The following is a 12,000-nucleotide window of genomic DNA, read 5'->3' as shown; positions in this document are numbered from 1 at the left end:
GCATGCATATTAGATCTATGTGTATGCTCTAATATGCATGCATAAAGGCCTCTTATATATAATCTCTCTAATATGCATGCATAAAGGCCTCTTATATATAATCTCTCTATGCACAGAGTCCTCTTTATCTATAGAGCCCTCTATGCATACTAGTAATATGAGAAAAAACTCCCATAGCACCCGAGGGTGTACCATTAATAGAAAGGGTTTACGGTCTAGAGTTTACCTAAATAGGAAGCGCAAGGTGTTGGAACAAAACAAAGAAGATGTACAAACACATGAACCATAAACCATAAACATAAAGCTTACAACAAAAAAAACAAGAGAGAGGGTACCTCACCTTATGTGGAGGAGAGGGTTGCTCAACTTTATATAAACATATTGTATAAAAATAAAAAAGTACTTATTAGTAGAAGGAGAAGCAAAATTGTTTTCAAGGAGAAGCAAGAGGAGGAGAAGCAAGGGCGATACCAAGAGATCACTCTTTACAAATAGAGGTAAGGATAAGCCTAATTTTAATCACATATTACATAATGATTTACATTAAAAATCATATACCTTCATGCGTTGCATGCTTGTGAAGAGAAGACAAAGGAAATAGTATTATCTTTTGATTGGAGGAGGGAGATGAGGTTGTGGGAGATAAAGGGTTTGCCAAGGAGAGATATGAGAAGAGGAAGATGAGGTTTAAGGGAGATAAGGTGAGGGTTTGCCAAGGAGGTATATGAGAAGAGGGAGATAATAGATGAAAGATGAGGTGAGGATTGAGATGGAGTTGAAAGGATGGAGGTAAAGCGAGGGAGATGTAGGGAAATGAAATTTGAACTAGATAAATAAGCTACAGTATAAACCAATGATTCTATGAGATTTTTGTTGCTAATAGTACCGTTAAGTGACATAATTCTAACGACATATACAAAATATCGCCAAACGACACCTAGCTCTTTTTTTAAAATAATAGTTGGGAACCCGTGCTTCGCACGTCTTTTGAGGCTTCCAAAATCAAATTCTACCCAAACCTCTTCAAACCTCCTCCTCCCCTTCCCGAACCTCCAAATTCTTGCCACGTGGTAACTTTGTGAAACTCTTCCTTAAGATGATATAGAGACGGTTGAAAGTATTGCTGTATATGCGATTTAGGGATGCTGGCAAGTTTTGCAGTTAACCCCCTATCTCACTAGACCCATGTATGCCTTGTATTGAGTGTCTTATCATAGCACATCACTCTCTAGGTTGTTTTGCATTGGTCTTGCACCAACCTGATGATTAGAGATTCCCTATTCCCTATTTGAAAGTCTAGATAGTTTGCATGAAAACTTGCAACTTATAATACTTGAGCACATTCCACAATCTTATGCAATATAGATAGAATCTTGCTCGTGGATTGCTACCTTTAAACTACATGTATTTGTTAAGCAAAGCACATATTTGAACTGTGGCATCATGTGTGATATTGATTATATGATCTATTGTGATATCACCCAATGTCAAGGAAAAAAACATCTTTTAGTGTAATTTTCATGACTTAATTGGAGAAAAACCAGTGCTCTTAGCCTTAGATTTAAAGATTCGTTTTTTTGGAAAATTTAGTTATAAAATTTTCTATAAAAAGCGGTTGAGCTTAAAGGTCATCCTTAGAAAAAAAGTTTTGTTTTGAGACTTATATCACCGTACGATAAAGGTAAGGGGACATGGACTTCAGACCGACTCAAATGAAACAGTTACATAAGACATTGAAGATAAGCTAGGCTGTTGAGGATGAAATGTTAGGTTTGAGACTCGATTGGGCGTTGGCGATGTTAGAGAAGGGGGGAGCCACGGCAACAGGGGTGGTCCCTTGCAGCCAATTTGTCACCGTCGATGCGGCTGGTCTCATGATCGGATTGCCTTGAAGGCACCACATGGCAACCAGCACCAATCTCCGAGCTTCCTCCTCTTGGAATACGCCTTTCAAGCGCTTGTCCACCACATCCAGCAGCTTGCCCTCCTCGCACTTCCTCGCAGCCCAGCTAGGGAAGTGCCACTGATCTTCTGCTAGGTCTCCCAAGGCAGCTGTTGCATGCATGTCGCCCACTTGGCGAAGCATCAAGGAGATGTCCACATTCTTCCTGCCTCCTACAATCTCCAGAAACACCATCCCCATGCTGTACACATCACACTTCTTGGTCATGGCAGCATTGGATAAGAACAGCTCTGGCGCCATGTACCCAGGAGTGCCCCTCACTGCAGTCATCACTTGAGAAATGTCCCTTGCCATGAGCCTTGAAAAGCCGAAGTCGGCAAGCTTGGCTTCAAAATCCTGGCTTAGCAGGATGTTCTGGGGCTTGATGTCCAGGTGCAAAATGGCCTGCGAGCATTCTTCATGGAGGTATGTTAGACCCCTTGCTACACCAACTGCTATCTTGAAGCGTGTTGCCCAATCTAGCATTGGTCGATCCTCCTCTTCTATTGTCTGGAAGAGCCACTTGTCCAGAGAGCCTTTGTGCATGTACTCGTAGGCAAGCAAGCGATGGTTAGATTCCCAGCAGAATCCCAGCAGATTCACAATGTTCACATGACCAGTTTGGGATATGGCAGTGATCTCAGCAATGAATTGCTTGGACAAGCTGGCCTCCATCAGTGCCATCGACCGTAGTATCTTGACTGCAATTTCCCTCCCATCAGGCAAGATACCCTCATACACAGATCCGAAGGCGCCCCCACCCAGTGATCTGGTGAAGCCCTGCGTTGCTGTGTGCAGGTCTTTGTAGCAGAACCTTGTAATCAAGGAGGGCAAACTCTGAAGCAATTCTATATTGTCATCGGTCACGTATCTACTAGTGTACCATGTTCTGGCTGCCACCCCATACCGAACCAGTCCTGCTGCTGCTAGCAATGACAAGATTACTATGACCACCTGAGCCAGCACACTAAAATGCGATTTCACTCCACTACCAGTGTCGGGACTGTAAATTATAGGGATGCTGTGCTTCAGATATGCAACATAATCTGGGGTAGCATTATTGCTTAGTGCAGTGACATTGAGGAAAGTTAGTCCTTCCTCCATGGGGAAACAGAGGGAGATATTCTTCACGTAGAAGAAGCCAGTGCAGGAGCAAGAGAAATTGCATGACTGCATGCAGTTCTCCAGGCTGGAAGTCTTGTTGTGGAAAATTGCCCCAGAGAGGAGAAAAATGGCGGCGATGTCATCCAGTTGCTGGAAATGTGTCTGCGTCTGGCCTGGCACTGGGGCTCCATTACTATCACACTTGGGAAGGGAGAGAGCATCATCAAGCATGCAACCATGGTAACTACCGTTTCGTGATATGTTGGCTGTGAAGCCGCTCGGAGGGCAAGTGCAATGGCTAAAGACATCGGATCCCTCCTTTGAGCAAATACTGTAATGGCCGCAAGCCAAGGGGACATCGCAGAAACCCCAGCTTTCGTAAGGGCTCGGTACTAAGCCTGGGCTGAACCCAGCTGAGCCGATCCCAAATATGTAAGTGGACACATTGTTGGAAACGACATCCCCACTCTGGAAATCTAAAGAAAGGTTGACGAAGTGCAGCCAGCCGTCAGTCTCCAGCCTCACTAAGCCGAACGTGGCGCCATATTCAGGATACAGCCCGTTGCGTTCAGTGTGGTTGCAACTGCCTGGATACAGTTGAAAGAGCGTACCAAAATCCTCCACATCCTCCAGCACAGCGTAGGCGCCTTGATCAGCGCCCCCGCAGAAGGCCTTGGAAACATCGGTACTTGAATTGTGGAGGACCGGGAGCTGCCAATACGGCAGATTCCCAGAGGTTGCTGAACGCAATGAGAAACTCAGGCCACCTGCCATCATGGACATTGAGTATGTCAAGTCTGCGCTCACTAGCTCCATCCCTACCTGGAGGTTCTGGTTCTTTAGCAGCGTGTCGCTGGGGTGCTTGAAGCTTTCATATACAACAGCATCAGAAGCATCATTGATTAGGAGATTGCCGGAGTCTAGCATCTCCATGGATCTTGCATTGCTGACGTTCCACACAATTTCTCCATCATAATCCTGAAGCTCCAGCGCCCCATCCTGACTCACGGTCAAAATCGCCATCACAGATTTGAGAGGGCGCCCCGGATGGGCGTTCCACACAAGCATAGCCGTGCTGCCCTCTGCAATGTAACTGACTTCCAGACCACTGCTGCTATTCAGGTCATAACTGCCCATAACTCGAGCAGAAGTATTGCGCCTCTCAGCCGAAAAATCAATTATTACAGTGCGGCAGATCGACAAATACATACTGTAGACTGAAGTGTTTCCTGATGCAGTGCTCAATGGCATCGCAAAGATTCCCAGAGAATACCCTTCACCCGCAGATGAGAAGCCCTCAGATTTCACTATCGGGAAGAACAATTCACCATCACCTGCAGAGAGACCTGCCTCTGATTCACTATTACTGTAATTGTAGCTGAGACCGAAAAAAAATCCAACAGGAAGCTCTGTTCGGTTTGTAGAGGAGGGAGAAGCTAGAGACGGAGGAAAAAATAGTACGAGAACAAAGCACAAGGATGCTCGGAGACCCATCGTTGCAAGGTGTTTCTAGCACCCACACACGGGCCAGTGCTCGAATGTGAAGGCTGCAGTGGCAAAGGCAGGCTCTACTTTTAAGAAAGATTTAGTTATAGTTAGATCTGAGTATATGAGGAAAATGCTTGGTAACATGCAGTGAAAGAAAGGTGTTGTGGTGGAGTGACAATTAAAGGACTATTAAAAACTAATTTAATGAGTGACGTAGAAAATAGTGCATGATTAGTGATGATTACTTGAACTTAATAATATTAAATTAAGAATACAACTCGGCGACATGATTAGTGATGATTACCTAAACTTGATAATATTAAATTAAAAACTAGAAAATAGTGCATGATTAGTGATGATTACTTGAACTTCATAATATTAAATTAAGAATACAACTCGGTAGTATTCGAAAGCTAGAAAGACACTACTAAATGACCCTATTAACTTGGACCTAGTTGTCTTCGTACTACAAGACCCTAATAGAGTGTGGAAAGATACTTCTGGAAGACTTGACTCCTTAGCCTACACTTTTCTTGTCCGCAGCGCTGAAATTCAACGCATGTTATCCTAGATTTCAAGGTCTAAAAAGAAAGACCAATCAAAAAAGAAAGACCAATCACAAAAACGGTATTATATTAATTTAAAATGACTAGGATGCAGGGTTTGGAAAAAGACGGGTTCGCTTTAGCCTAGAACTTGTTCAACTTCGGGAAAATCCTTCTCAAATTCTTATGAGAAGGAAATAAAACCCTTTCAAATTTTACAAGTTTTAGTTATATTTTCTAAGTTCACATAGAAAATACCATCTCAAAAATAGCAATTTCCTTCTCATTTAGTGGTGAAAAGGATTTAGTTCCTTTTCCCTAAAATTGTTTTTCCGAACCCTGATGCCCTTTGTGATCTCAAATTTTTGGAGAGAGAGAGAGAGAGAGAGAGGGAGGGGGGGAAGGAGGGGAGGGGAGGGGGTTGTATCGTTTGTTTGAAATGGTACGTGTGTGTGTGTGTGTGTGAGAGAGAGAGAGAGAGAGAGGGAGAGAGAGGAGGGGAGAGGAGTGGTGTCCATTATTTGAAAGCTAGGGTACTATTGAGATTATTAGGGTGGGAGCTCTTGTGTCCTTTATTTGAAAGCTAGGGTACCATAGAGATTAGGCCCCAAAAAACTAACAAAGGTTGATACCACAATTTAAGCAAGGGCTTGTATACAATAATCTCTCTCTCTCTCTCTCTCTCTCCAACAGTGATGATTACCATACCTATCAATGATGATGAACTATTTATTCTCAATATAGAAAGCATTTTAGTAAATTTGCTCCTTTTTGCATAGGTTATATTGCTACTACTGGTGGTCTTAGAGAGTGCATGTGGAGAAAATTGTCCATGTGTGATGTGTGATCAACATTAGTCACAATTTGACCATGTGTGATCAATACTAGTATTACAAAACCACATGAGATATTTTACTCTATGGTTGATCTGATATGCTTTAGATACCATTGTACCATGCTGGTAGTGGTATCATGGGGCTGACACTACACTAAAAATTCACCCTCAAGGATTTGAGAGAGCATTGTGGATATGGGCATTCCACATAAGCACAGAGTCGAGTTGCTCTCAATAATGTAACTAAATTCTTGATCACAACCATTGCTTCCATTTAGGTTATCATATCAGTCGTTAATAAAGTTATTATACTATGACAAACTGACAAATATATGGATAGCCCAAACCCACCACACTCACTAGCTCAAGGCTAACGAAGTAAGGAGAGCTTACCTTTCATATGTTGTTAGAAACGTTGTTGCTTACCTGCCATCTCATAGGAGAGGCAACTGTAAAGATGCTAGCTAGCACTTGGGAAGACCTGCCTCCTATTGTCACCAGGAGTTGTCCATGTAGCTCACTTGGAACTCCCGAGTATTGCAAGACCATCCCACGTGCAAAGACAATAGCCCTCTCTCTCATTAGACAGCCTTTGGACGTCTTTTGGGCCTTTTGCTAATGACCCTCATTAGTAATGGACCAATGGGAAGAGAGTAGTGTGCACATTTGGTCTCCTCCAAAAGTAGGGGCAACTAGGCTTGTCTTCCTCATTAATACAAATGTGGGGTTCAAAAAGTAGGGACTGGCCTTCATAAATCGGGGGGTTAGGTAACTAAAAGTAGGGTGGCTCCATCATTTTCAACCCCCATCAATCTCGTGGGTAAAAAAACCCTAAAAATAGATTTTTTCAAAAATTTTAAAAAGTGATTCTCCCCCCCTCCCCCGCCCCAAACCAAACCATATTGTATAAAAAAAGAGCTTTTTTACCTCTATCTTCTCTCTCTACACTCCATTCTCTCCTCCAATATCACCCTACACTCCATTCCTCCCAAAACCAACAACTCAATCTCTCTCTCTCTCTCTCTCTCTCGTACGTAGTCCTATAGCTTATGCACGCCTACAATAATCTCTCTCTCTTTCTCTCCACAGTGCTTAGACCTGCATCTTATTCACGCCTCTCTCTCTCTCTCTCTCTCTCTCTCTCTCTAATTATTGCAGCATAAGCAACCATTGAGGGTAGTGCATCTTCGTCGAGGAGAAGGCCAAGAGACACAATAGAGTCTATGCTCTTGCACAATGTGAGGGATGAGCACGATGCTTGGCTTGGGATGCATTTTTCAGAAGGGAGATTGGGTCTATATGCAACCCAGTGCCACTGGGTCTATATGCAACCCAGTGCCACTGGACCCCATTGAGTTTGACGTCGAGATGTGGTTGAGCACCATTGGAAGGGGTGTCTACTAGATTTCAAGGACTCAAGGCGTGATCGGTTGGTGGCCCTTGTATAACATGTGTACTCAGTAATAACGGATATTTCATTGTGGCCCCAACGGCACATGGCTCTTTTTCCTTGTAGCTGTGTGGATTTATCTCTAGTAGGTTGGTTTACATGGGCTCTTGTTTTCAACCTCATTTGATGGGTTTGTTTGTTTCCAGATATTTTTCTTTCCAACTTCATTGAGGAGCAGCTTGTGTGAAGCCTAACATGGACATTCTATGCCGTTCATGCTCATATAGGGGATAGAATACTCTCCAACATTTCCCCTTCTAACCTTGCTCGTCGAAGAGTTTTCTTCTACACACACAACTATGTAGTAGTGCCCACACAGGTCAACGGGTTTGGTAAGCTTGAAGAAATCCCCTCCCCTCCTTTCTATAGCACTAAATGGACAACACCTGATGTTTGGACTACGATTGCTCTTAAGGTAAAGATGGCTAGTGATATGCAAGCCTCTTTGAAGTACACAAAGGCCTCAAGATCATTGGGTCTTACTTGGGCATGCCCTATGCACGTGTTTCCCACATGTTTCAAGCCTTTGAGTGCTCACAAATGCCCACCATGTACATGTGCAAGGTAGTGGATGGGTGTTCAAGAGATAGTCAATTTACTTGGCCAAGGGTGGGACCTTGTGGAGGGGAGCACAAAGGGCAGAATTTCAAGCGCAATGTAGTACAGTCCAATGTCTCCTTTCGATTCTTGTTGTTGCGAGCATGTGTCACTTTGTGCATTCAATTTTGTTATGAGCTGTGGATGAGGAAGAAGGGAGCATGGATTCCCTTACAAGCTCAAGAGGAGGTTGCGGAGCCCATAGCTCTCTCGATATGCTTACCAAATGTGGGGATAAACATTGTCTAAGCAAGCAAGCATTGGAGCCTATTGAATGTTTGTGATCACCTATGCATCTTGGGATACGAGGGAATCAACAATGCTTGTTTCAAATTGCAAGGCAAAAGGTAAGGGTTGTTTTCTCTTTAAACAAATTTATTTGCTCATAACTATCGTAGTTCACTTATAATGAGGTGTGTTTGGATAGGGTGGAAGGCGGCTAGAAGTAAGCACCAAGGTGTCCTCGGATTGGGGGTAGGATGATGTCACTTTGGCTCAAAACGCATTTGCACGAGTAAAATAGGTAATATTACCTCAAAAAAGAAACATTTGGTATCTTTTAAAGATTCCTTTAAAAAAACATTTTACAGGTTTTTTTTGAAAACATTGTACTCATGAGTAAAGCATGTCCAAAAAATGACACAATTTTGGGCACTCTACAAATTTGACATGATACAAAATGACAAATAAACTCAAAAATTTGAGATTTTTTAACAAAATGTTACTTGAAAAAGTAGACAACTTCTTGAATAAAAGTAAAAATTCATGCCATAACTTGGACTCTTATATTAACGATTGGAATGTCAATAAAAAACCATACTCTACTCAGTGCAGCTTCCAAACTACTTATTCTTTGCTACTATTGAGTCCTCCACTATCACTAGTGGCAGTCTCATCCCTTGAGGAAGTTGATGATGCGTACTCCTCCTCACTATCCACAAGTACATTTCCCTCCTCTAAGTGAACAACTGGAGGAAGAACTCCTCTACTTTGTTGGTGTGTCCGTGGCACATTTAGTGATGAAGTGTTTGCATGCTCCCCAACATTCAAAGAAGGAATTCTTTGCTTGAGAATTGATACTATAGACTTCCATAAGTAACCAGCTTTTGTGAGGGTAAAGTCACAAACTAAAATATCCACATCTGCAAGTACCAATAGACTAGTGCTTGGAGTGTTTTTGTTTCTCTTTCCTTTTTCCCTGCCATGAGCCTCGCTTACCATTTTTGGGTTGTGCTTCCCTTCAAATGAATTTTTGTGTGTTGTCCTGAACTAATGCACAGTTAGAGAAATTGTTTCATGAGATTCTTTCATCTGCATGGATACTTATAACTTAAGCAATCCAAAATGGATGGCCTAAAGCATCTCCATGTGTTAGAGTAGCTACTAAAGTGCCTTCTTTTATGTCTTTTGTATCACCATTCCACATCTCTTGAAGTCATAACTGCCTTTTTGTGGAGCGTTGAGATCCTAAATACATATCTCTTGTGATTCACCATGTAGCAGTTTGCTAGAGGATACAAATCCTTGAGGCTTGGTCTAGCTCTCGAATCCCAAGTCATCAGTCACAAGAAATCTTTCGTTAGATGAAAAATCTCTTGTAAGAACAAGTTTGGATGTTTGACAACCAAAGATTGCTACTACATTACCCCACTTTGGATGTTGGATATCCAAATTGAACAAATTTGGATGTTCAACGTCAAAATTTAATAAAAATGGATGTCCAACATCCATTATGTTTCAATTTGGATGTCCAACATCCATTTTGTTTCAATTTGGATGCCCAACATCCATATTGTCACAAAAGAGGATGTTGGACATCCTCTTAGTTGCATTATGAATGTAGGACATCTAAGTTGAAGCAAAAATGTAATTTATCATACCAATCTGTTTGTAACCATTTGGATCTCCTCTCTCTCTCTCTCTCTCTCTCTCTCTCTCTCTCTCTCAATGTTGTTTTGCTTGTAAATGAACGAAGGCGATGATTCTTCATTGAGGTCTTGTTTTGTGGCATTTTCCATCAAATTGCATCTTGGCATAAGTGGTCTAGACTAGGTAGCATTTAGAACCTTTCTAGTTGTAGAATGAACCACCATTACAAAGAGTTATCATTAATTTTACTCATTTGTCCAATCACCATTGTGCACATTTGAGTTTGAGGGAAAGTGTTGAAGAATATGTAAGCTCAAGTAGGCATAGAGCATGTAAGCAAGGCTTAAAGTCTTAGGTTAAAGGTTTTTTGTGAAAAGTATGCTTTAGTATTTTTTTAAGAAAAGCATGTTTGCTTTTGTTATGCATGCATATTATTGGAGCTATGCATGCTGTATGTATGCATATTATAAGAGCATACACAGAGCATGCATAAAGCATAGATATTAGAGCACACATAGAGCATGCATATGTATGCTCTATGCATGCATAGGGCAAACATATTAGAGTACACATAGAGTAGAATGCATAGAGCATACATATGCATGCATGCATATTAGATCTATGTGTATGCTCTGATATGCATGCATAAAGGCCTCTTATACATAATCTCTCTATGCACAGAGTCGTCTTTATGTATAGAGCCCTCTATGCATACTAGTAATATGAGAAAAAACTCCCATAGCACTCGAGGGTGTACCATTAATAGAAAGGGTTTACGGTCTAGAGTTTACCTAAATAGGAAGTGCAAGGTGTTGGAACAAAACAAAGAAGATGTACAAACACATGAACCATAAACCATAAACATAAAGCTTACAACAAAAAAAACAAGAGAGAGGGTACCTCACCTTATGTGGAGGAAAGGGTTGCTCAACTTTATATAAACATATCATATAAAAATAAAAAAGTACTTGTTAGTAGGAGAAGGAGAAGAAAAATTGGTTTGAAGGAGAAGCAAGAGGAGGAGAAGCAAGGGCGATACCAAGAGATCACTCTTTACAAATAGAGGTAAGGATAAGCCTAATCCTAATCACATATTACATAATGATTTACATTAAAAATCATATACCTTCATGCGTTGCATGCTTGTGAAGAGAGGACAAAGGAAATAGTATTACCTTTTGATTGGAGGAGAGAGATGAGGTTGTGGGAGACAAGGGGTTTGCCAAGGAGAGATACGAGAAGAGGAAGATGAGGTTTAAGGGAGATAAGGTGAGGGTTTGCCAAGGAGGTATATGAGAAGAGGGAGATAATAGATGAAAGATGGAGGTAAAGCGAGGGAGATGTAGGGAAATGAAATTTGAACTAGATTAATAAGCTACAGTATAAACTAGTGATTCTATGAGATTTTTGTTGCTAACAGTACCGTTAAGTGACATAATTCTAGCGACATATATACAAAATATCGCCAAACAACACCTAGTGCTTTTTTTAAAATAATAGTCGAGAACCCGTGCTTCGCACGTCTTTTGAGGCTTCCAAAATCAAAATCTACCCAAACCTCTTCAAACCTCCTCCTCCCCTTCCCGAACCTCCAAATTCTTGCCACGTCGTAACTTTGTGAAACTCTTCCTTAAGATAATATAGAGATGGTTGAAAGTATTGCTGTATATGCGGTTTAGGGATGCTCGTAAGTTTTGCAGTTAACCCCCTATCTCGCTAGACGCATGTATGCCTTGTAGTGTCTTCTCGTAGCACATCACTCTCTAGGTTGTTTTGCATTGGTCTTGCACAAGCCTAATGATTAGAGATTCCCTATTCCCTATTTGAAAGTCTAGATAGTTTGCATGAAAACTTGCAACTTATAATACTTGAGCACATTCCACAATCTTATGCAATATAGATAGAATCTTGCTAGTGGATTGCTACCTTTAAACTACATGTGTTTGTTAAGCAAAGCACATACTTGAACTGTGGCATCATGTGTGATGTTGATTATATGATCTATTGTGATATCACCCAATGTCAAGGAAAAAAACATCTTTTAGTGTAATTTTCATGACTTAATTGGAGAAAAACCAGTGCTCTTAGCCTTAGATTTAAAGATTCGTTTTTTTGAAAATTTAGTTATAAAATTTTCTATAAAAAGCGGTTGAGCTTAAAGGTCATCCTT

At 41.3% G+C, this 12,000-nt stretch overlaps 1 protein-coding gene across 1 annotated transcript; it reads right to left on the bottom strand.

The window, feature by feature from the left end:
- Nucleotides 1–1,744: 1,744 nt before the first annotated feature.
- Nucleotides 1,745–4,540, bottom strand: LOC147607848 (G-type lectin S-receptor-like serine/threonine-protein kinase SD2-5). Its single transcript, XM_086790116.1, has one exon. It carries the CDS (start codon nt 4,538–4,540, stop codon nt 1,745–1,747), a length of 2,796 nt encoding a protein of 931 aa, XP_086646242.1.
- Between the last annotated feature and the right edge of the window lie 7,460 nt (nt 4,541–12,000).

The sequence above is a fragment of the Cibotium barometz genome, chromosome 54, assembly GCF_041138505.1.
Source record: "Cibotium barometz isolate CiBa-2024 chromosome 54, ASM4113850v1, whole genome shotgun sequence".
Taxonomy (NCBI): Eukaryota; Viridiplantae; Streptophyta; class Polypodiopsida; order Cyatheales; family Cibotiaceae; genus Cibotium; species Cibotium barometz.
The sequence above is the reverse complement of the archived record's forward strand: the minus strand, read 5'-3'. Positions and strand labels throughout refer to the sequence as shown.

Excerpts from the sequence above, each read along its gene's own strand:
- LOC147607848 (XM_086790116.1), bottom strand. The coding sequence starts at position 4,540 with ATGGGTCTCCGAGCATCCTTGTGCTTTGTTCTCGTACTATTTTTTCCT.